Below are 26,752 nucleotides of genomic sequence, written 5' to 3'. Positions count from 1 at the left end.
ATCCAAAAATAACCTGCATTTTTTAAGTGATATACTTCCCTGACCATTAGTATTTGTATATATATATATATATGTTTTATAATGATATACGTGCACAAGTTAAAAAAAAATGCAGGTAATTTTAGGATCATCAGATTAATCTCTTTGTCGAAATTTGCTACCACATTACAGCGCATTACTGTGGATGAGCTCATGTACTACGTCACCCCATTCATAAAGAATGTGGGACTACATTTCCTTAACCATCAAAATTTGTTACCTAACGATGTGCGCATGCTTGTAATTATGTAATCGCATTCTGCACATTCTTTTGAAACATGTGGAGTATGATTACGTAATTGTGCACATGCGCACATCAAGGTAGCAAATCTCAACGAGGTAGCAAGTTTCAGCAGAACACCGGCATCAGCGTAACATCTAGGACGGCATGTGTTGTTTACACAGTGTGAGGATAATACCAGGGAGCGTTTCTGAAAAGCAAGGAGAGATTTCAGCGGGATACTCCATAAGAGTTATATCCTGGATTAGAGGATAATGGTTGGAACCCCACGGACGGTCACCCTTACACTGTATTGTGTTTTATCTACACCTCATATGTTGTGAGGTTTTGTTTGTGAGTGATTTACTTAGCATGTTAAATTGGTGTTTATAATACTACACTCTGCACTCTCTTTTTCATTTGTCTGATTGGTTGGTCAACATTCTTTTAGTGCCTGAGCGAATATTGACCAATTAGCAGCTAAGTACGTTCTCAAATTGGCACCTGTGAGCGTTTTTATATTTGTCAATCTAAGTGTTAAAAAAGGCAGACTTGTTTAAAGTCTTTATGGAATGTTGGGGCTTTGCGGGGCTGTCAAGCATACCACTGACTTTTATGTGACTTTAAATACTAAAAAAGTTTTCCTAAACAGTTTTTATATGCTTTGGTGTCACACCAAGTTTCTTTTGTCACTTACCTTTTTCTTGTTCCTTATTCACTCTAACAATCTTCTATTGTTTATAAATTGTTTGTCTCTATCAGATTAAGAGTGGAGAAAATGCAGCTAATATTGCAGGGGAGCTAGCCCGTCACACTCGCGGACAGATCTATGCGGGAGATGTCACCTCATCTGTGCGCCTTTTGGATCAGCTTCTAGATATTCTGGATGCTCAACTACAAATGCTAAGACCTGTGGAGAGAGAGAGTGCCGGCAAGAATTACAACAAGGTGATGTTTAACATTAATATATGATTTTTTATAAAATAGCGGTAAATTTACGAAAGTGCGAGCGGACATGATACGATGTAGCGCATCATGTCCACTGCACATCGATAAATTCTTGTGAACTGCTGGTGCAATACTGCCCCCTGCAGATTTGCGGCCAGCAGGGGGTGTCAATCAACCCGATCGTATTCGATCGGGTTGATTTCTGTCTGCCGCCACAGAGCAGGCGGACAGGTTATTGATAAATTGACCCCATAGGGCTCGATTTATCAAGTGTCGAGCGGACATGATTCGCTATAGCCAGTTATGTCTGCTGGACATCTCTAAATGTAGTCAGCATATATGTCCGCATTTATCATTGCACAAGCATTTCACTAGAAATGCTTGTGCAATGCCGCCCCCTGCTCTCTGGCGGCCAAACAAACCTCTAGCAGGGGCTGTCAATCATCCCGATTGTATAAAATTGGGATGATTTCAATCTGCCACCTTTTAAGTGTCGGAAAAGTTAAGGATAAGTGGTCTTATGACCGTTGCTTCTTAATTTAAGCTTCAGGCAAGTCTTTGATGACAATCTTAACCCTATCTCAGTTTAATATCCTTTTTTATTAGTTCAATCAGTATTCCAGTTCTACCAGATATTATTCTGTTAACATCTTAGCTAAGCTGTCTGCAAACTAGGTACCACCCCAGATGTTTCTGAACTACATTTCCTATGATACACAGACAGCCTAAAGAGTGTCTGAGCATCATGGGAAATGTAGTTCCAAAACATCTGCCAAGGTTAATGACACCTGCCTTAAATAGAGATAATTAATAAGTACTACATCTGTACTTTCTACTTCTGACAATGGTACGAGAAACAGAGTGACTTTATTGTATTATTTTTTAACAAACCAATCACAAAGTGACAAGTCATCATAAGCTGATATTTTGTTTATAATGTATATAAGACTAATTGCAGTGCCACGTTTTAGTAGACTTAGTGAATATATATTGTATACAGCAAGGGCATAGCAAGTTGTGATTGTTAACCCATTTCTTATCAGAACAGTCAATTAAAAAATAATAATATAAAGGCATTGATAATAGATAGGAATAGGTATTTTTACTTTCTATTATACATATTTCTCATCAGATTCATAAACGCACCTAATAAAAAGACAGTCACTTAGTTATGAGTCTAATGCCTATAGCAGGGAAGCCAAAACATTTTGTTGTTGTATGGAGGTCCATACACGATCACACGTGCAAACACAATCACATATTCTCATTAGTGCTAACCCGACATGAAATTATGAATATTTCATATTCCAATGTTCTTTACATAACTAAATATGTTCTATTTATATATAAATAAATATTTCTACATATATCTGATGTTTTTAAGGTACAATATATATTTATACATATATATATATATATATATATATATAATTACATATAGGTATAGATGTATACAGATATAAAGGTATATTGGAATATCTATAAAAACTTAGAACATATTCTGCTACGTGCAAAACATAGGAATGGGAAATATTTACAGTAAATACATAGTTAAAACCTGTATTAAAAATTAATATTGCATTAATACTGTATGTTTTTACATGTTTTCATCTACTTAACGACAAAGGGCTCCAATGCTCCTATATATATATATATATATATATATATATATATATATATATATATATATATATGTCTGTATATGTATACATATATACTGATATGCTTATATGTGTATATATGTCTGTAAATACATATACACATATATAAATACATATATACATATATATATATATATATATATATATCTTCAGATATGTATATGTATGTATACGGTTTTTTTTCTTCTAACACCTGAGATCTTATATCTTTGAGCACTTGTGTTATTATAAGTGTAACTGTACTTTGTAACGTATTTTTTATGTGTTTTGTGCAATTTTTTGTTTCCGCGAAACAGTTAACCCCCAGCTCAAAGGATGGGGTAATGATTCTAGCGTAAATCGCGATTGTGCTCACACGCTCACATCGCATTTACTTTTTGACCTTTCTATCCCTTTAATGCAATATACGTTTATTCGTATGTAGTAAAACAACTTTGCAATATACTTTCATTATTTATATATGTATATAATACATATACAGGGAGTGCAGAATTATTAGGCAAATGAGTATTTTGACCACATCATCCTCTTTATGCATGTTGTCTTACTCCAAGCTGTATAGGCTCGAAAGCCTACTACCAATTAAGCATATTAGGTGATGTGCATCTCTGTAATGAGAAGGGGTGTGGTCTAATGACATCAACACCCTATATCAGGTGTGCATAATTATTAGGCAACTTCCTTTCATTTGGCAAAATGGGTCAAAAGAAGGATTTGACAGGCTCAGAAAAGTAAAAAATAGTGAGATATCTTGCAGAGGGATGCAGCACTCTTAAAATGGCAAAGCTTCTGAAGCGTGATCATCGAACAATCAAGCGTTTCATTCAAAATAGTCAACAGGGTCGCAAGAAGCGTGTGGAAAAACCAAGGCACAAAATAACTGCCCATGAACTGAGAAAAGTCAAGCGTGCAGCTGCCAAGATGCCACTTGCCACCAGTTTGGCCATATTTCAGAGCTGCAACATCACTGGAGTGCCCAAAAGCACAAGGTGTGCAATACTCAGAGACGTGGCCAAGGTAAGAAAGGCTGAAAGACGACCACCACTGAACAAGACACACAAGCTGAAACGTCAAGACTGGGCCAAGAAATATCTCAAGACTGATTTTTCTAAGGTTTTATGGACTGATGAAATGAGAGTGAGTCTTGGGCCAGATGGATGGGCCCGTGGCTGGATTGGTAAAGGGCAGAGAGCTCCAGTCCGACTCAGACGCCAGCAAGGTGGAGGTGGAGTACTGGTTTGGGCTGGTATCATCAAAGATGAGCTTGTGGGGCCTTTTCGGGTTGAGGATGGAGTCAAGCTCAACTCCCAGTCCTACTGCCAGTTTCTGGAAGACACCTTCTTCAAGCAGTGGTACAGGAAGAAGTCTGCATCCTTCAAGAAAAACATGATTTTCATGCAGGACAATGCTCCATCACACGCGTCCAAGTACTCCACAGCGTGGCTGGCAAGAAAGGGTATAAAAGAAGAAAATCTAATGACATGGCCTCCTTGTTCACCTGATCTGAACCCCTTTGAGAACCTGTGGTCCATCATCAAATGTGAGATTTACAAGGAGGGAAAACAGTACACCTCTCTGAATAGTGTCTGGGAGGCTGTGGTTGCTGCTGCACGCAATGTTGATGGTGAACAGATCAAAACACTGACAGAATCCATGGATGGCAGGCTTTTGAGTGTCCTTGCAAAGAAAGGTGGCTATATTGGTCACTGATTTGTTTTTGTTTTGTTTTTGAATGTCAGAAATGTATATTTGTGAATGTTGAGATGTTATATTGGTTTCACTGGTAAAAATAAATAATTGAAATGGGTATATATTTGTTTTTTGTTAAGTTGCCTAATAATTATGCACAGTAATAGTCACCTGCACACACAGATATCCCCCTAAAATAGCTATAACTAAAAACAAACTAAAAACTACTTCCAAAACTATTCAGCTTTGATATTAATGAGTTTTTTGGGTTCATTGAGAACATGGTTGTTGTTCAATAATAAAAATAATCCTCAAAAATACAACTTGCCTAATAATTCTACACTCCCTGTATAGATTACTCTCAGACTAATATTTGCTCTAAATACACCAGTCTATCAATGATTTATTTAGTGTTTAATGCCCCTTTAAGTTCCAAAATGGCACCCACAATTAGAGGGAGGTGGATGAAATTTATTTAGTCTTAATGTCATCTTAGATTTTACTTTCTTACCTCTACTTATTTGTACATGGAGTATTCTATATATTATTCTACACTAAATAATCCTAGCATTATATATTTTTTTCTATCTATGGTTGCTGTATGTTAAAGGGACAAGTCAAAATTAAACTCATGATTTAGATCTGCAATTTTAAACAACTTCCCTATTTACTTTTATCATCAAATTTGATTTATTCTCTTGGTATTCTTTGTTGAAAGCTAAACCTAAGTAGGCTCATAAACTATTTTTAAACTGTTTAAGGCCGCCTCTTATCTCAGTGTATTTGGACAGTTTTCCACAGTTAGGACAGCGCTAGTTCATGGGTGTCGTATAGGTAACATTGTGCTCACTCCCGAGGAGTTAGTATTAGCACTGATTGGCTAAAATGCAAGTCTGTCAAAAGAACTGAGATAAGGTGGCTGTCTGCAGAGGCTTAGATTCAAGGTAATCACAGAGGTAAAAAGTGTATTAATATAACAGTATTGGTTATGCAATAAAAATGTTCAATGTAATTCATTATTGTATTATATTATATACTAGCAGGATTTCATTGTGTAACAAGGCAGATGTAGTTTATTGTAAGAAAAAAAAAAATCATGTGATCAAACTACACATATTATGAAGAGCTATATATTACCATATTAAGCTACCACTGAGAAACCCAAGCACAGTGTATAGTTAGTTTTCCATGCTCTACAAACTAACGCAACATATTGTTTCCCAAGCCTGTACAAATTGCCTTAACATAATACTACCCCCTTGAGAGATTTGTGAATGCGTATTTACATATATACATTGTAATCACATTTAGATGGAAGGAGATCTCAGAGGGATAGTCTATATAATGGAAGATCAAATTGATTTTGTTAGGGAAAAAAAAAACACTCAGATATGTGTATTTTCTTATATGAATTGTATATTAACAGATGGAAGAAAAAGAACAATTCCATACCAATAGGACAGTAATAAATTAAGATTAATTGTCACTTATTTTTCTATTACAGATGCATAAAAGAGAGAGGACTTGCAAAGACTACATTAAGGTACCAGCAAAATAAATCAAGTTCTGTTCGCATCAACGTTAGTGTATTCTGTTGTCACAAGTGCTCGTAAAGAATGTAATGCCGCATGTGCATTTAACTGTAAAGCATGTTGATGAAAATCCTATTTAGGGCTAGGTTACAATTGGTGCGCTATTTAGCGATTCAGCTTGAGCGTAAACTTTGCTATAAGTAATCTTTTTGCATGCGCAAGTTAGCACGCTTATTACAAGTTGAAAGTAAAAAAAACCTGACATGTGCTAACTGAAGTACATCGGAAATTGTGACCGTACTAAGTTTTTCTCTTCATAGACTTAAATTATTAGTATTTCACAATCCAAATTTTATTTTTATTTTAAATACATATTTTTAGATATAATATACCTATACCTGTATATCTATTCCTAAAGATATATAGGTATAGATATATTTTACATTAACATTATCACACATATAAATATATTTAATAAAAACAAAATAAAAACAAAATGATGTGAAGAATATAGGAATGTAAAACATGCTTCTGGTTTTGCGCTTTAGGTCTAACATGGTGTTGGGATAGCACACATGAAAAATTAGTTATTTTAAGGCGCGTTATGGAAACAGTAAATATAAAATATTACAAAATATTAATAATAATTATTCAAAATATTATAGATGTTCTAAAAATGTTTTAAACAAGCCATTATATATATATATATTGTTTACAGTATCTATAATTTTTAATAATTATAATTTTATATTTAATATTTCAATAACGTGCCTTAAGATAATTAATTCTTCATGTGTGCTAACCCAACACTGCGTTAGACCTAAATCGTGCAACCCGAAGCGCGTTACACATATTTTACATTCCAATGTTCTTCACATAGAAAAAAGTTTTATATTATTAAATATATATTTCTATATATATATGTGATAATGTCAATGTAAAATATATATATATATATATATATATATATATATATATATATATATATATATATATATCTATAGGAATAAATATATATAAAAATATGTATTTAAAATGAAAATAAAAAATTTCTGTACGTGAAGAACACAGTAAAAATATTATTAAATATTATTATAGAATTATTATTTAGACACATATATGCATTATAGCTCTTTGTAGTCAAATACATATAGCTTTGAATACTTATAAAATATTGTTAATAATATTTATGTGAATAATTGATTGAGTTTATATGAGTGCAACTGTATATTTTAATGTATTTATGTTGTTTTTTTTTATCCCTAACCTTTTACGTGAGGTTTTCAGTCACGCTAACTTGATGCACTCAAGTGAACGCATTTACTTTCAACTTGTAACATGCGCGCAAATTAACTCCCCCACGATATTCTTATATTACTCACACGCTAACGTAAGTGCACCTCGTAATCTAGCCCTTACCTATTAGTTCTACCAACAGCAATGTTGTGCGCAAATAGTAAAATCACATGATGGGTACAGTCAGTAGTCTATTATGTATGGCTTTTGTCATTACTTATGATACTGACAATATAGCACATTATGGGATTTCTTGCTTTAGTATAAATGGTGTTGGGTTATATGGATAATAATGTTTCACATATAATCTTGTCCTAAAGTGGCAGTACAAACAATAATTCAATTGGACCTGTAAAGATTGACTGTCCAACTGACTCTTGGCTGCTGTGACTTGGGTTTAAGTTAATTGATTCTTTCATCTGTTTTTAAAACTGAACCACCTTTACCTGAATTTTAAAACAGCTTGATCTACCTCCTACGGGAGTTGTTTAAACTCTTAAGTGTTTGTTTTTGTAAAGGCAATTAGAAAAAAAAGCTAAAGTCAGGTATTGGAAATTGCTAACATGCCACCTGCTGGTCGGACTGAAATAAAATATTGGCAGGTGCAGTGTATGTGACTTCCATTACTTTAAGTTTAAAGTACGCTAGATTTTACATGTTGTTTATTTATGAATAGTTGACTTGCTATATTTCTAACAGGTTGTATTTTTTGTGTGTGAATAATTCCCTTTGGCTATACAAATAACTTGTAAAGGGTGACTTTATAAATGACTTGAATTTACCTACGTCAGTTCATGATTGGTGCATATTTGTATTGTTATGAGTAGACCCCATAAGTTTCTTCTATGGCCCTAGCCAAATTAGATTATAATGGCTATATATGGTCTTAATCTCTTAGCATGATCAAAAGTTAAATTCTTGAGTCTGTTTCACAGTGTAATAGATGTTAGAAATATTTTCTTGGAAACAAATCTCTCTCATTTCCCAAGAGATTATTAATACAAATAAGTAATACAAATTCCCATTTATTCAGAGAAGATTATTTATGAAAACATGCAATACTCTAGAAACTAAAAACAAGGCTTCCTAATCGTCATATTTAAGCTTGTATACCCCTGGCGCAGTAATACTGTGTGTGTTTCAAGGACAATCATCTTGTTTGTTGTCTAATGCAACAAACAATACTTTAGACCTTTTGGCTTGATTTAACCTTGTCTGGCCAGCTTCAAGGCAAATGGGCTTATTTGTTCAATGCTGCTCCCTGCTTGCACGTGAGAAATCTCGCGCAAGAGGTGGCTGTCAATCATCCCATTCCAAATGGATCGAGATGATTGCCAAACGCCACCTAAACTGTCACGGAGAGGTTAAGTAGCAGTAGTCTAAAGACCGCTGCTACTTTACCAGCCTTTCAGGTTCGCTCAGAGCAACCCTGAAACACTGGGTGTCTGAAGCTTCTATCTCAGTTTGGAAAAAGGAGCCCAAAAATATAGTTTAAAGGAACATGCAACCCAACATTTTTCTTTTTATGTTTCAGATAGCACATATATAATTTTTTAACAACTTTCCAATTTACTTCAAATTTGCTTCATTCACATGGCATCCTTTGTTGAAGGAGCAGCAATGCACTACTGGAAGATAGCTGAACACATTTGGGGAGTCAATGACAAGAGGCATATATGTGCCGCCACCAATCAGCAGCTAGCCCCCAGCAGTGCATTGCTGCTCCTGAGCCCACCTAGGTATGCTTTTCAACAAAGGATATCAAGAGAACAAAACAACGTCAATAACAGATGTAAAGTAGGAAGTTGCTTCAAATGAAATGCTCTCTCTGAATCATGAAAGCATAAGTTTGACTTAGCTGTTTCTTTAAAGGAGATAATTAAGAGAGGTGATATGATAGAAACCTTTGGATATGTTAAGAGATTTAATAAAGCTTATCTTAGAAGTATTTCACTAAAAGGGCAACACCAGACCAAGGGGTCATGATTTCAAGGTAAAGGATAGTAGGTTCAGGAGTAATCTGTGAGTGCACTTATTTACAATAAAGGGTGGAATATGCCTACGGGCATGAAACGCGTGGGAGTTTGGTATGTTACCTGTCATGATTTACCCTGTTCATGTTTTTAATTTTTACATTTAAATAAAGGACTTAACCCCTTAGTGACCAGAGCACTTTTCCATTTTCTGTCCGTTTGGGACCAAGGCTATTTTTACATTTTTGCGGTGTTTGTGTTTAGCTGTAATTTTCTTCTTACTCATTTACTGTACCCACACATATTATATACCGTTTTTCTCGCCATTAAATGGACTTTCTAAAGATACCATTATTTTCATCATATCTTATAATTTACTATAAAAAAAATGATAAAATATGAGGAAAAATGGAAAAAAACACACTTTTTCTAACTTTGACCCCCAAAATCTGTTACATATCTAAAACCACCAAAAAACACCCATGCTAAATAGTTTCTAAATTTTGTCCTGAGTTTAGAAATACCCAATGTTTACATGTTCTTTGCTTTTTTTGCAAGTTATAGGGCCATAAATATAAGTAGCACTTTGCTATTTCCAAACCATTTTTTTCCAAAATTAGCGCTAGTTACATTAGAACACTGATATCTTTCAGGAATCCCTGAATATCCCTTGACATGTATATATTTTTTTTTTGTAGACATCCCAAAGTATTGATCTAGGCCAATTTTGGTATATTTCATACCACCATTTCACCGCCAAATGCGGTCAAATACAAAAAATTGTTCACTTTTTCACAAATTTTTTCACAAACTTTAGGTTTCTCACTGAAATCATTTACAAACAACTTGTGCAATTATGGCATAAATGGTTGTAAATTCTTCTCTGGGATCCCCTTTGTTCAGAAATAGCACACATATATGGCTTTGGCGTTGCTTTTTGGTAATTAGAAGGCCGCTAAATGCCACTGCGCACCACAAGTGTATCATGCCCAGCAGTTAAGGGGTTAATTAGGGAGCTTTTAGGGAGCTTGTAGGGTTAATTTTAGCTTTAGTGTAGTGTAGTAGACAACCCCAAGTATTGATCTAGGCACATTTTGGTATATTTCATGCCACCATTTCACCGCCAAATGCGATCAAATTAAAAAAAACGTAAAATTTTTCACAATTTTAGGTTTCTCACTGAAATCATTTACAAACAGCTTGTGCAATTATGGCACAAATGGTTGTAAATGCTTGTCTGGGATCCCCTTTGTTCAGAAATAGCAGACATATATGACTTTGGCGTTGCTTTCTGGTAATTAGAAGGCCACTAAATCCTGTTGCGCCTCACACGTGTATTATGGCTAGCAGTGAAAGGGTTAATTAGGGAGTTTGTAGTGAGCTTGCAGGGTTAATTTTAGCTTTAGTGTAGAGATCAGCCTCCCATCTGACACATCCCACCCCCTGATCCCTCCCAAACAGCTCCATTCCCTCCCCCACCCCACAATTGTCCCCGCCATCTTAAGTACTGGCAGAAAGTCTGCCAGTACTAAAATAAAAGGGTTTTTAAAAAAAAATGAATTTTTTTTAGCATATTTACATATGCTACTGTGTAGGATCCCCCCCTTAGCCCCCAACCTCCCTGATCCCCCCCAAAACCGCTCTCTAACCCTCCCCTCTGCCTTATTGGGGGCCATCTTGGGTACTGGCAGCTGTCAGTACACAGTTTACAATAAAAAATGCTTTTTTTTTGTTTTTTTTTCTGTAGTGTAGCTCCCCCCCCCCACCCCCCACAGACTAACCCCCACCACCTTGCTTATTGTTTAAAATTTTATTTTTGATATATTTTTTATTTCCCATTTTCTGTAGTGTAGCGGTTCCCACCCGCTCCCTCCCCCGGCCCGCCCCCCGCCCCCACCCTCCCGTGCACGCGCGCGCGCCCGTCCCCAGCCACCCCCGCCCACGATCCCGCCCCCCCTTCACATCCACATGGCCATCGATGGCCGCCACCCGCCTCCCGGTCCGGCTCCCACCCACCAACGCAGGTAGCCACCGATCTCCGGTGCAGAGAGGGCCACAGAGTGGCTCTCTCTGCACTGGATGACTTAAAAACGTTATTGCAGGATGCCTCCATATCGAGGCATCACTGCAATAACCGGAAAGCAGCTGGAAGCGAGCAGGATCGCTTCCAGCTGCTTTCCACACTGAGGACGTGCAGGGTACGTTCTCAGGCATTAACTGCCTTTTTTCTGAGGACGTACCCTGCACGTCCTCAGTCGTTAAGGGGTTAAACAGTTTACATCTCTTGGTTCGTTGGATACAACTTTGTTGCTGTGTGGAGTATGCATAAGATTAATTAAGCTTATACATCAGAAGGCAAAATGGGCAGACTTTGTGGGCTGTCTGGTTCTTATGTGCTGTCAAAAACTTTGTTTCTATGTTTAATTATTGTGTCCTAAATATTGTTATGGTCACTAGCAGTGTTCCCTCTAAGACCAATTTTTTATGCATCCCAGCAGTAAAACAGTTAATTAGAGCAATTAGTAAACACTACACAAAGCAGACTACAACACACTACACAATGCAGACTGCAAGGTGTGGTTCCATTATTAACTGTTTCAGTGCTGGGCCGCACACAAAACTGGTCTTAGAGGGAACACTGGTCACTAGTAACTAAAATGTCTATCTATATTTAATATTTATGTGCCACAAGTGGTCAGCTGACAATTTTCTCCTCATATGTTTCATATCCGCTGGTGACACAAATGCACAATAATAATTCTGTCTCTAATATACTGTTCTTGCCTCAAAGGCGGTGGTGGAAACTGTAGATAACCTTTTGCGTCCAGATGCTCTACCTTCATGGAGGGACATGAATGTGACTGAGCAGGAACACGCTGCTACCATGTTACTTGACATTTTAGAGGAAGGTGCCTTCCTATTGGCTGACAATGTCAAGGAGCCTGCTCGTTTTCAGACTGCAAAGACTAATGTGGGTGAGTGATCTTTAAAAAAAAAAATACAAAAATAGCTTTAGATTTGTGCAGGCAACTGAGTCTAAAGTTGGTGTATATTAGTTTAAATTAACCCTTTGAGTGCTAAGCACTTTCCCACCTGGGTGCTAAGGTTTTTTTTTTTATTTTATATTTTTAAAAATATTTTATTTTAAATTTTTTATTTATTTCAGATCCCCAAGACTTACACTACTGGAAAGGTTAGGCGATTACCTTTCCAACGGTGGGTCTTGGGGGTCTGTAGCTGCTTAGATGCCTGAGATACAGGCTTCTAAGCAGCATGCCCCCTGCTCCTATATTTAACATTGTTAATATTAAATAAAGTTGCGCGGTAACGTCATTGCGCGTAAGGTCACCGTGCGTAACGTGAAGCCCCGGCGATGCCTGTCACTATGCAGGCCCGAGGTAGGAGCCGGTGGGAGCCCCCAGATCTCCCTCAAAGTGGGAGAGTGCTAGTGACGGCTCTGAGCCGTCATTAGCACCTGACTGAGACAATTTGTGACGGCTCAGAGCCGTCATTAGCACTAAAGGGGTTAATAAAAAAAAATATTTAAATTATGGCGGCGATAAAAGCATGAGATTAAAATCCTCCAATTCATAAAAGTATAATCAACAGACATTATTGTATAGGCAATTAGCACATCTAGGCAAGTATCCCTGCTTGCCTCTACTCAGAAATACTCCATAAAGTGTTATTTTGCCCTGGAATGATCTTTATTAAGTAGCAATCAAAACATATATTCTGCTGATGAGTTCTAATAAGAACAAAACAACTGTCCAGAAGTGGTTTTGTATTTGTTGCACTTACTCCATTAGGGAACTGCTGTGTTTTACTCAGTATTAGAAGCAAAAAGCCTGAGATGTTGCATATCTAATTTGAATACTTTACCCAGAATCCTCTGATGCATTGGTAACTGTTTTTGGAGTATTTCTGAGTAGAGGCAAGCGGAGATACTTGCCTAGATGTGCTAATTGCCTATTCAATAATTTCTAATGATTTAAATTAACAGAAAGAAAATAAGAAATTAAGTCCAAAAATCTCCTGCACCTCCAGACTTAATAACAGCAGAATATGTTAAAATAAAAATCATTCATTTATTAATCATTTAGTTTAAAAACATTAGAACCCCAAGTAAAAAACAAGCAACAAGACAATCCAGCGCGGCGCAGTCATGATATAATCCTAGCCACAAGCATTTTGAGCTGCCCTTGTTCACTGGCTTGTTACAACTAGGGATGGGCGAATGTGTTTATATCCGAATTCGAATGTTAGAACGAATGTTATTCTAGAAATTCGATTTACATAATAGAATGTTGAAAAGAACGAATATTCTTAAAAATTCGATTTTTGAATGTTATTTACAGTTTTCGAATGTCACATTCGAATTCGAATGTCACATTCGAATTCGAATGTCACATTCGAATATCACATTCGAATGTTACATTCGAATATCACATTCGAATTAGAATATTACATTTATAAAACACAATTGTAGACTAGAAACACTATTTCGAATGTCACATTCAATAAACATTCGAAATTCGATTCAAACGAACAAATGTATCAAAATTCGTTTTAAATTTTTAGAAACATTCGCCCATCCCTAGTTACAACCAGGACCTACCCTAGAATTTAACCATGTTATCTGTACAGCACTGAGCCTTTGGCTGCCAGAGTGAGTTACAGAGTATTGCATATTAGTGTGTTTTAGCCTCTTTGGAATACAACGGAATACAGAAGTTTATGTTTCCATGATAACTATTTTTACATTCAAAAATGGTGTTCCTCTTTAAAAGCAATTTTTGACAAAGCTTTTAAAAAGCTTACATTTATAGCTCAATAAGGAAGTTCAGGAATAGACAATGTAATAAGCCCTGCCATAGACTATGTTTATTTCCTGTAACAAGAAGGACATTTTGAGCATTCGTAAATACATTTTTAATAGATTTATTACTCTGTGTCAACATAGTATAGTAATACAACAAGGTAATATAACATTTTATGACTGCTAAGTTCTTCCTGCTTCTTGGACAACACAAACAGGACATAGCAAATGTAGGTGTGTGGATGGATAGCTGCTAGACTGGGAAATGAGTATATCTGAGATACCGAATGCAATGAATTTGAATTAATTATCTTTCACTGTTTCTATTCCTTTATCAAATTCTTCAAAATATATCTGTTACTCTTTTTTTCTTGATCCTAATTTCTCCTCCTACATGCTTTATTTTCCTTAATATTTTCCCTTTATTAATTCTGTTCTCCATATTCTTTCCTGCCATTTTTAATTTGTTAATTCGTTCTCTCTTTTCCACTTTATTCTGTACAATGCACTCTGTTTCTCAACACATGTGGTGGTCTATTTATATATGTGCGGACAGACATGATCCACTATAGCGAACCATGTCCGCCGCACATTGATAAATGCCGACAACATACGCTGTCAGCATTTATCATTGCACCAGCAGTTCTTGTGAACTGCTGGTGCAATACCGCCCCCTGTAGATTCGCGGCCAATCAGTTGCTAGCAGGGGGTGTTAATCTGCCCGATTGTACATGATTGGGCGCATTGCTATACGCCGTCTCAGAGGTGGCGTATGAGTTTAGGAGCAGCGGTCTTAAGACCGCTGCTTCTTAACTCCTGTTTCCGGCTAGCCTGAAGGCTCGCGCGGAAACAAGGGGGAACAGGGGCCATTTGGCCTATGTTAAATAGACCCCATGGTCTCTTCCTTGCCCCCCCCCCCCCTTTAATTTTATACCCTACACTATGGACCACACTTATTAAATACCTGAAGGACAAGGTTTTCATCGGCGAACTTTGTTTGCCCTGGTGTCTGGCATCTTCTGCCAGTAGTTATCATTGAGCAAGCAATGGCACCCCCGCCAATTGCACAAGAGCAGGGCTTGTTTAATCAACCCAATCGACCAGTTTGATTTAACTCTGTGTGGAGATGCTAAGTAGCAGCAGTCTTGAGACCTCAGCTACTTAACTAGCTTTTCAGGTCTGCTCATCTGAGCAACGTGTGCAATTTGTATATATCCCTGCACTCTCTCCTTTTGTTCACTCTTTATTACCATATATGCTGTCTCTCACATCATCTTCTCACCTTTCTGTCTCTGCTAACTTCTCCATCTATGCTGTATATCACCACATGCTTCTCTTCTTCTGCTGTATCACCAATATGTTCACTCTATTTCGGTTCTCTCTAGTCCCCATTTGCTATTGCTTTTTCTTCTGATGTTCTCACTCTTTGTTTTATCTTTACCCAGTGTTGGAGGTCTCAGTAGTAAACACTGAAGGTCTGGTCACTGAACTGATATTCCCTCAGGACAATCTCAGTCTCAGCTCCATCCAATTGTCTGCCAATTCCATCAAACAGAACAGCCGCAATGGTGAGATGTTTTATCTGTCTATATTTTATGTATATCATCTCTGATATATATTGTATGTGTTTTATACATCTGTATATATTCTCTCTCTACATAACAAGGCATATTTCTCAATATGCAGCATGTAAAATAATCCTAAAAATTCTATGGTATGTCTTTATTAATTTTCCATTCAAACTTTACTTGTATGCTTATAGTTGTTTCAAGTTATTTATTTAGGAATAATCCCAGGTGTAAATGGACATATAGGAGCAATAATAGCTTAGAACCTGCAATGCATTAATGGTCTGGAGGTCAACACGGCTGCTGACCCAATCAGGAGCAGCATATATGCGTAGCTTCTAATCATCAGTTGCTTTCAGGACCCAGAGCAGATTTAATTATGCCTTTAATCCCCTTGTAAGGGTTAAACATATTGTACTGTTCAAATAGCAGGACAATCATAAAATGCTTTAAATTAGAGTTTTTATTATTATTTTTCATTTATGTACCTTTAACAAATGATGATAAGTGGCTGTGCATGTAGTTATTGGCTTTCTACCTAGACTAACATAGGTTCTAGACCCTGATACCAGGTTCTGTCCTTTATTAGTTCCATAAACCAAAATATCACAAGACAATGATTTGGGTAGTAAGTAGCTTACTGGCCAAAATGTGTTGGATGATTTACTTTATAAACCTACTAAAGGACTGAAATTGAATTAACTGGTAGTGTGTTGCTACTTCTATCAGATCTATTAATGTTGTGTGAATTTTAGTGCACAGCTCTGTGTAAGTGTACATGGTTAGTTCCAAAAAGAATGCAATGCCTACAAGCAAAATAATTTAATTATGTTAGTCTTTACAGCTCAATTGCTTTTCGCTGTAATAACTAATATTTTATGGTATGTACATATAGTCATATTTTTCTTAAATTTCTAAGCTTGCTTGAAAAACAAGTTGATTCAGTAAATATGTTTTTGGATAGGGTTCGCTTTTATTATCTAGAATATTATTATTATTATAAGGTATTTGTAGAGCGCTAACAGGTTCAGCAGCGATATGATCATAGGTGGTATATAAAAACAATTACAGGGATCAAATGGGTAGAGGGTCTTGCCTCTGCAAAAGTTGCACTGTTGTAGTCGGCTCTTATGAAGGTGGACTACAAAAAAGTGGGCTCATAGGCTTACATGCTGGCAGAGGCTGTCATTATGGATTGTAAAGGAGCTAGCTGGCAGCTAGGGAGACCAGAGAGGATGGAGTTGCAGTAGTCGAGGCGGGAAAGGATGAGAGAGTGGATTCAAATCTTAGTTCTGTCTTGTGTAAGGAAATGTTTGATTTTAGCGATGTTTTTAAGGTGGAAGCGGCAGGCTTTAGCCAAGGACTGAATGTGAGGAGTGAAAGAAAGATCTGAGTCAAGTGTGACCCCAAGACATCGGGCATGTGAGGTTGGGGTAATAATGGAGTTATCAACAGTTATAGAGACATGGGGTGTGGAGATTTTGGAAGAAGGGGGGAAAATAATGAGCTCAGTTTTGGAGAGATTTAGCTTGAGGTAGTGAGAGGACATCCAAGATGAGATATGAGAGAGACAGTTAGTTAAACGGGTTAGCAAGGAAGAAGATAGTTCTGGTACAGAAAGGTAGATTTGGGTATTGTTGGCATACAGAGGATAGTGAAACCCGTGGGAGTTTATTAAGGAACCTAATGAGGATGTGTAGATTGAGAAGAGAAGGGGACCGAGGACAGAGCCTTGTGGTACCCCAACAGAACCAGAGAAGGCTACACTAAAGGTACGGTTAGACAGATAGGAAGAGAACCAAGAGAGAGCCGTGCCGCAGATGCCGAAGGATTGGAGGGTATGGAGCAAGAGAGGGTGGTCGACAGTATCAAAGGCTGCAGACAGATCAAGGAGGATAAGTAGAGAGAAGTGACCTTTGGATTTTGCTGTAAGTAGGTCGTTGGTAATCTTAACAATTGCTGTCTCTGTTGAGTGAAGGGGGCGAAATCCAGATTGCAGTGGATCAAGGAAGGAGTTTAATGTAAGGAAATGGGATAGACGTGCATATACTAGCTTTTAAATAAGCTTTGAGGCAAGAGGGAGTAGGGAAATAGGGCGGTAGTTGGATGGGGAGGTTGGATCAAGAGAAGAATATATTATTATATTTATTTTGTTAAGTAATTCAGACGCATTTGTAGATTCTTTTGAGCGTCATATGCAATAAAAAAGTTCAGAATGTGTGACAAAGGAAATAATAATTCCAATTCTTTATTGTGTAATTACAGGGATTTTATTTTGCTATATCCTAAGATGTATCATTGTAAGTAGGCAGGGGTCCTCACTGTATACCCCAAGGAGCAATTCTGTAATTATTAAGGGTTATTAATGCAGTTTTTTTTTTCTCTGTAAACCCCAAGCAGTTTATATGTTATTATGAAGGATTTCCCACTATGTCTTCAAAGGGGTATTACTTAAATTATGGCAGGTAATGCTGAATATAACCCCTCTGTAAAACCCTAAGGAGTCTCCGTAATTATGAAAGATGTTTCTTTATATACCCTGTGGAGATCACTGTAATAATGGAAGTTGTCTTTCTGTGTATCCTGTGGAGATCTCTCTAATTATGCAAGGTGTATTTTTGTATACCCTGGAGAGATTTCTGTAATTATACAGGGTATATATTTGTATAGTTTAAGCCAAACATTCCAAAGCATCTAAGAATGTCAGAGAGTGGTAAGTCTGGCATTTCATGTTAAATATTGCTGCGTATATGATTGTCATTTAATACTGTTTATTTATTTATTATTTCAAAGTATAAATCATGTGAAACATTACATTTATCTAGTTATTAAATATTTACACAGAAGTAATACAGTATAACAGACAAAGCAAAATGACCTGCCCAAGGACTCAATATACTTTTCAAACCTTCAGCCTATAGGCTACTAATTGTCTACTCTCTGCTTAAACTTTATTGACTACTTAATCTCTTTAACACCCCAGAGATGCATTCTATACCCACATCTTTCATTCCATACCTTCCCCTAACAATTGCCTTGTAGAAAAAGCATTTTTCTTTCACTTTCAATTCCATCCACTGACAAATTTCACTATACACTCATGTGTTCAGTTTTTCTTACAATATTTTTGATGTACATAGTAGGGATGAGCAAATGTTTTGCAACTATCGAAAAATGAAACAAATTTTAACTAATTGGTTAGTTTGCTTTTAATTTTGAATGTTTGTACACAATTTTAAGATTCGTTTAATGTAATAGATTTTTCTAATGATTTATTTAAATGCAATATTCAATTACAATTTTTCTAATAATTTGATTTGCTTTATGCAGTATTTGAATTTGATAAATTTGAATTGATATATTTATAATAGTTTTTCTAATGCTCTCCTTAAATGTAATATTCAAATTATGCAATATTCGAAGTAGAAACATTTGAAATTCCCTACCACATGAACTATTGAACTTCTGAAAAGTAAAAGTAACATTTGAAACCCTTAAATAACATTTGATTACCGAATTTTAATGGATTTTTATTCTTATCAACATTCGATTTTTCAAAATAAATGTCCACGGGACTATTCCTTCTACCAAACTAATAACACTTTCAGCACATTCGCCCATACCTAGTACATAAGTGTTATTAATGGACAGGGCCGCAGTGGCACAGGGAGCAATAGGGAACAGTGGGGAGCACTTTTTACCAATTCATTTACTGCTCTTGCTCTGCAGCCATTAGCGAGTCAAACCCGGCAAAAAAAGTATTTCCTCAAGTTTAGAGTCCCGCGCTAACTGCCACTGCCTCTAACTATAGGGCTCTTGCCGACGCATTACTTAAAAAAAAAAAAAAAAAACTTTTTTGAAAACAATTAGAAGTGTTGCGCCGGCAAGAGAGCTAAAGTTAAAGGCAGTGCCAGTTAGCGCGGGACTCTAAACTTGAAGAAATACTTTTTTCTCCAACATTGGTGTGTCTGGTCCACGGCGTCATCCATAACTTGTGGGAATATTCTCTTCCCACAACAGGAAATGGCAAAGAGCACAGCAAAAGCTGTCCATATAGTCCCTCCTAGGCTCCGCCCACCCCAGTCATTCTCTTTGCCGCTGAACAAGCAGCATCTCCACGGAGATGGTGAAGAGTATATGGTGTTTAGTTGTAGTTTTTTATTCTACTATCAAGAGTTTGTTATTTTAAAATAGTGCTGGTATGTACTATTTACTCTGAAACAGAAAAGGATGAAGAGTTCTGTTTGTGAGAGGAGTATGATTTTAGCAGCAGTAACTAAAATCGTTTGCTGTTTCCACATAGGACTGTTGAGATGATATAACTTCAGTTGGGGGAAACAGTTGGCAGACTTTTCTGCTTAAGGTATGACTAGCCATATTTCTAACAAGACTGTGTAATGCTGGAAGGCTGTCATTTCCCCTCATGGGGACCGGTAAGCCATTTTCTTAGTCTCAAACAGAATAAAGGGCTTAATATGGGCTATAAAACTGGTAGACACTTTTATGGGCTAGATCGATTGCTTTATTTGGGCATTTTATACAGCTTGATGTTGAAATTCACACTTTTTAAACTTTGGGGAACGTTTTTTTACGTCAGGCACTGGTTTAGACACCTTCCCAGTCAGGAAGGGCCTTCTCTGTAGTAGGCAGAGCCTCATTTTCGCGCCATTACTGCGCAGTTACTTTTGAGAGCAGGACATGCAGCTGCATGTGTGTGGGTCTGAAAGTAGTTGAAAAGGTTCCTAGAAGGCTTCATTTGGTATCGTATACCCCCTGGGTTTGGTAAAGTCGCAGCAAAGGCTGTAGCTGGGACTGTAGAGGCTGTAGCTGGGACTGTAGAGGGGTTAAAACTGTAAATGGCTCCGGTTTCGTCATTTTAAGGGTTAAAGGTCTGAAATTTGGGGTGCAATGCTTTGAATGCTTTAAGACACTGTGGTTAAATTTGAACAATTCCTTCATAGTTTTTCACATATTCAGTATTAAAGTGTGCCCTGTTTAAAATTTAAAGAGACAGTAACGGTTTTGTTTTAAAACGGTTTTTGTACTTGATTGACAAGTTTAAGCCTGTTTAACATGTCTGTGCCTTCAGATAAACTATGTTCTGTATGTATGGAAGCCAATGTGTCTCCCCCTTCAAAATTGTGTGATAATTGTGTCATAGCGTCCAGACAAAGTAAGGACAGTACTGCCACAGATAGTAAAGTTGCCCAAGATGATTCATCAGATGAAGGGAGTAGACATAGTTCTACATCATCTCCTTCTGTGTCTACACCAGTTTTGCCCACGCAGGAGACCCCTAGTACTTCTAGCGCACCAATGCTTGTTACTATGCAACAATTGACGGCAGTAATGGATAACTCCATAGCAAATATTTTATCCAAAATGCCTGCATTTCAGAGAAAGCGCGATTGCTCTGTTTTAAACACTGTAGAGCAGGAGGGCGCTGATGATAATTGCTCTGTCATACCCTCACACCAATCTGAAGTGGCCATGAGGGAGGTTTTGTCAGATGGGGACATTTCTGATTCAGGTAGAATTTCTCAACAGGCAGAACCTGATGTTGTGACATTTAAATTTAAATTAGAGCATCTCTGCGCACTGCTTAAGGAGGTGCTATCTACTCTGGATGATTGTGACAACCTGGTCATTCCAGAAAAATTGTGCAAGATGGACAAGTTCCTAGAGGTTCCGGTGCACCCCAACGCTTTTCCTATACCCAAGCGGGTGGCGGACATAGTGAATAAGGAGTGGGAGTAGCCCGGCATACCTTTTGTCCCCCCTCCTATATTTAAGAAATTATTTCCTATGGTCGACCCCCAGAAAGGACTTATGGCAGACAGTCCCTAAGGTCGAGGGGGCAGTTTCTACACTAGCCAAGCGCACTACTATTCCTATTGAGGATAATTGTGCTTTCAAAGATCCTATGGATAAAAAATTGGAGGGTTTGCTTAAAAAGATTTTTGTACAGCAAGGTTACCACCTGCAACCTATTTTGTGCATTATTCCTGTCACTACAGCAGCGTGGTTCTGGTTCGAGGAACTAGAAAAGTTGCTTAGTAGAGAGACTCTGTATGAGGAGGTTATGGACAGAATTCACGCACTTAAGTTAGCTAATTCCTTTATTTTAGATGCCGCTTTGCAGTTAGCTAGATTAGCGGCGAAAAATTCAGGGTTTGTGGCGCGCAGAGCGCTCTGGCTAAAGTCTTGGTCCGCGGATGTATCTTCCAAAACAAAATTGCTTAATATCCCTTTCAAGGGTAAAACCCTTTTTGGGCCAGAATTGAAAGAGATTATCTCAGACATCACTGGGGGTGAGGGCCACGCCCTCCCACAAGATAGGCCTTTCAAGGCCAAGAATAAGTCTATTTTCGTTCCTTTCGCAATTTCAGGAACGGACCGGCCTCCAACTCTGCAGCCTCTAGACAAGAGGGTAATGCTTCACAAACCAAACCAGCTTGGAAACCGATGCAAGGCTGGAACAAGGGTAAGCAGGCCAAGAAGCCTGCTGCTGCTACCAAGACAGCATGAAGGAGTAGCCCCCGATCCGGGACCGGATCTAGTAGGGGGCAGACTCTCTCTCTTCGCTCAGGCTTGGGCAAGAGATTATCAGGATCCATGGGCACTAGAAATAGTTTCTCAGGGTTATCTTCTGGAATTCAAGGAACTACCCGCAAGGGGAAGGTTCCACATGTCTCACTTATCTTCAAACCAAATAAAGAGACAGGCATTCTTACATTGTGTAGAAGACCTGTTAAAAATGGGAGTGATACACCCAGTTCCAACCGTGGAACAAGGAATGGGGTTTTACTCAAATCTGTTTGTAGTTCCCAAAAAAGAGGGAACTTTCAGACCAATTCTGGATTTAAAGATCCTAAACAAATTTCTCAGAGTGCCATCGTTCAAAATGGAAACTATTCGAACGATTTTACCTACAATCCAGGAGGGTCAATTTATGACTACTGTGGATCTAAAGGATGCGTATCTACATATTCCTATCCACAAAGATCATCATCAGTTCCTAAGGTTCGCCTTTCTGGACAAACATTACCAGTTTGTGGCTCTCCCATTCGGGCTAGCCACTGCTCCAAGGATTTTCACAAAGGTACTCGGGTCCCTTCTAGCGGTTCTAAGACCAAGGGGCATTGCAGTGGCACCTTACTTGGACGACATTCTGATACAAGCGTCGTCTCTTTCAAAGGCAAAGGCTCACACAGACATCGTTCTGGCCTTTCTCAGATCTCACGGATGGAAAGTGAACATAGAAAAAAGTTCCCTGTCTCCGTCGACAAGAGTTCCTTTCTTGGGGACAATAATAGATTTTTTTAGAAATGAAGATTTTCCTGACAGATGTCAGAAAGTCGAAGCTTCTAAACGCTTGTCAAGTTCTTCACTCTGTTCCACGTCCTTCCATAGCTCAGTGCATGGAAGTAGTAGGGTTGATGGTTGCAGCAATGGACATAGTTCCATTTGCGCGAATTCATCTAAGACCATTACAACTGTGCATGCTGAAACAGTGGAATGGGGACTATACAGACTTGTCTCCAGTGATTCAAGTAGATCAGAAGACCAGAGACTCACTCCGTTGGTGGCTAACCCAGGATCACCTGTCCCAGGGAATGAGCTTCCGCAGACCAGAGTGGGTCATCGTCACGACCGACGCCAGTCTAGTGGGCTGGGGCGCGGTCTGGGACTCCCTGAAAGCTCAGGGGCTATGGTCTCGGGAAGAGTCTCTTCTCCCGATAAACATTCTGGAACTGAGAGCGATATTCAATACTCTCAGGGCTTGGCCTCAACTAGCAAAGGCCAGATTCATAAGATTCCAATCAGACAACATGACGACTGTTGCTTACATCAACCATCAGGGGGGAACAAGGAGTTCCCTGGCGATGAGAGAAGTGACGAAAATCATAAAATGGGCGGAGGATCACTCCTGCCACCTATCTGCGATCCACATCCCAGGAGTGGAAAACTGGGAGGCGGATTATCTGAGTCGTCAGACATTCCATCCGGGGGAGTGGGAACTCCACCCGGAGATATTTGCCCAGTTGACTCAATTATGGGGCATTCCAGACATGGATCTGATGGCGTCTCGTCAGAACTTCAAGGTTCCTTGCTACGGGTCCAGATCCAGGGATCCCAAGGCGACTCTAGTGGATGCATTAGTAGCGCCTTGGACCTTCAACCTAGCTTATGTGTTTCCACCGTTTCCTCTCATTCCCAGGCTGGTAGCCAGGATCAAGCAGGAGAGGGCCTCGGGGATCTTGATAGCTCCTGCGTGGCCACGCAGGACTTGGTATGCAGACCTGGTGAATATGTCATCGGCTCCACCATGGAAGCTACCTTTGAGACAGGATCTTCTAGTACAAGGTCCATTCGAACATCCAAATCTAGTTTCCCTCCAGCTGACGGCTTGGAAATTGAACGCTTGATTTTATCTAAGCGTGGGTTTTCGGATTCTGTAATAGATACTCTGGTACAAGCCAGAAAACCTGTAACTAGAAAAATTTACCATAAAATATGGAAAAGATATTTCTGTTGGTGTGAATCCAAGGGATTCTCATGGAGTAAGATCAAAATTCCTAGGATCCTTTCCTTTCTCCAAGAAGGTTTGGATAAGGGATTATCAGCGAGTTCTCTAAAGGGACAGATTGCTGCTTTATCTGTCTTGTTACACAAACGACTGGCAGCTGTGCCTAATGTTCAAGCTTTTGTTCAGGCTTTGGTCAGGATCAAGCCTGTTTACAGACCTTTGACTCCTCCCTGGAGTCTTAATTTAGTTCTTTCAGTTCTTCAAGGGGTTCCGTTTGAACCTCTACATTCCATAGATATCAAGATGTTATCTTGGAAAGTTCTGTTTTTGGTTGCTATTTCTTCTGCTAGAAGAGTTTCTGAGTTATCTGCTTTGCAGTGTAATCCGCCCTATCTGGTGTTCCATTCAGATAAGGTTGTTTTGCGTACTAAACTTGGTTTCCTTCCAAAGGTTGTTTCCAACAAGAATATTAACCAGGAAATAGTTGTGCCTTCTTTGTGTCCGAATCCAGTTTCAAAGAAGGAACGTTTGTTACACAATTTGGATGTAGTTCGTGCTTTAAAGTTCTATTTAGAAGCAACAAAGGATTTCAGACAAACGTCTTCTCTGTTTGTCGTTTATTCTGGCAAGAGGAGAGGTCAAAAAGCTACTGCTACCTCTCTTTCCTTTTGGCTGAAAAGCATCATCCGATTGGCTTACGAGACTGCCGGACGGCAGCCTCCTGAACGCATCACAGCTCACTCTACTAGGGCTGTGGCTACCACATGGGCCTTCAAGAACGAGGCTTCTGTTGATCAGATATGTAAGGCAGCGACTTGGTCTTCCCTGCACACTTTTGCCAAATTCTACAAATTTGATACTTTTGCTTCTTCGGAGGGTATTTTTGGGAGAAAGGTTTTGCAAGCCGTGGTGCCTTCTGTTTAGGTAACCTGATTGGCTCCCTCCCTTCATCCGTGTCCTAAATCTTTGGTATTGGTTCCCACAAGTTATGGATGACGCCGTGGACCGGACACACCAATGTTGGAGAAAACAGAATTTATGCTTACCTGATAAATTACTTTCTCCAACGGTGTGTCCGGTCCACAGCCCGCCCTGGTTTTTTAATCAGGTTTGATGAATTTCTTTCTTTAACTACAGTCACCACGGCACCTTATGGTTTCTCCTGTTTTTTTCTCCTGTCCGTCGGTCGAATGACTGGGGTGGGCGGAGCCTAGGAGGGACTATATGGACAGCCTTTGCTGTGCTCTTTGCCATTTCCTGTTGGGGAAGAGAATATTCCCACAAGTTATGGATGACGCCGTGGACCGGACACACCGTTGGAGAAAGTAATTTATCAGGTAAGCATAAATTCTGTTTTTGCCGGGTCTGACTGTCACTAGTGGCTGCAGAGCAAAAACACTAACTGAATTGGTAGGGAGGCAGGCAGGCAGTTAGCGCGGGAGGAAGTACTTTACTTTTTCCCGTGCCTGTACACACTAGTCTGTCAGACTGTCAGTGTGAGTGGTATCACTGGCGGGCGGCGGCTGCAGTCAGAGCTTAATTTAGAGACTGGTGGTCCCAGCGATCCGGACAGCATCATCCTCCAAAGTGCTGTGCACCTGCACCTTTATCACCCCACATATCTGCGCATCAGAGTTGCTATTTGGCAGGCTGGCAGTATAGAAGGTGTACAAGACACTACAGTATCCCCTAATTCAAGCTCCCCGACGTTGACTAAGGTAAATTCCCTCCACCCTCTGTCTCACAAGCTGCTTCCACTCCAGAGCTGTCATTGAGCATCTGACCAGACAGTCCGGTTTTACAACATAGTGCAGGAGTGGAGGAACAACTAGAGGTGCAGAAGCTGCAGGGGTACGAGTTGGGAGAGGGGCCCCAACAAGCAGTGCATCATCAAGCTGCTGTGTATGTCTGTCATTTTTTTTACATTCAGCTTTGTCTGGAGAGGCTAATGCAGGCTGCACATTATGCATGTATTTATTTTAAATTGCCTGGGTGTTAGATGTGTGAGGGGAGCAGCGAAGCAGAGCAGAGGATATCAAGCACAGAGCGCAGAGGCAGTGACACTGTGCTGACTGCTGAGGTCTGAGTTTTGTTTCTTTCAGTGACCTCCTTCTTGGCTCCAGTGTCCAGCATTACATTTTAGAAGTCCTAACTGTGCCTGCTTGCCTCTGTCAGAGGTCTCTCTGTCCGTGTAGTTCTGTGGGGCATTTTCATTGTAGAGAGGCATCCAAGTAAGAGGGAGACAGAAGGGAAGCCCTGTGGAATGTCATCATATCTAGGCTGTGAGTCAGCCATAAGTTTCTTGTTTAGTTTTGTGAAAAAGCTGTTTAAGCACATTTATTGTTAAAGAGGGCTGCAATGCACTATCTAGCAGATATACAGCCCTCTCTTACAGTAAAGGAGCTTAAGCAGTTTGTTTAATACGTTTTTTTTTTTTTTTTTTTACCATTTAGTAGTTTACACTCTGCAAAAAATAT

At 38.8% G+C, this 26,752-nt stretch overlaps 1 protein-coding gene across 5 annotated transcripts in view; it reads left to right on the top strand.

The window, feature by feature from the left end:
- ADGRL1 (adhesion G protein-coupled receptor L1) overlaps positions 1 to 26,752 on the top strand; it is a 491,322-nt gene that overhangs the window by 414,282 nt on the left and 50,288 nt on the right. For all 5 annotated transcript variants that reach the window (XM_053718064.1, XM_053718062.1, XM_053718063.1 and 2 more), the window contains 4 exons: positions 1,022 to 1,207; positions 6,062 to 6,100; positions 12,150 to 12,333; positions 15,623 to 15,745. In XM_053718064.1, the coding sequence (XP_053574039.1) occupies positions 1,022 to 1,207; positions 6,062 to 6,100; positions 12,150 to 12,333; positions 15,623 to 15,745 (532 nt within the window). The remainder of the gene's footprint in view (positions 1 to 1,021; positions 1,208 to 6,061; positions 6,101 to 12,149; positions 12,334 to 15,622; positions 15,746 to 26,752) is intronic.

Source organism: Bombina bombina, chromosome 6 (assembly GCF_027579735.1).
Source record: "Bombina bombina isolate aBomBom1 chromosome 6, aBomBom1.pri, whole genome shotgun sequence".
Lineage (NCBI taxonomy): Eukaryota > Metazoa > Chordata > Amphibia > Anura > Bombinatoridae > Bombina > Bombina bombina.
Note: the sequence above shows the minus strand (reverse complement) of the source record. Positions and strands in the feature narration are given on the sequence as shown.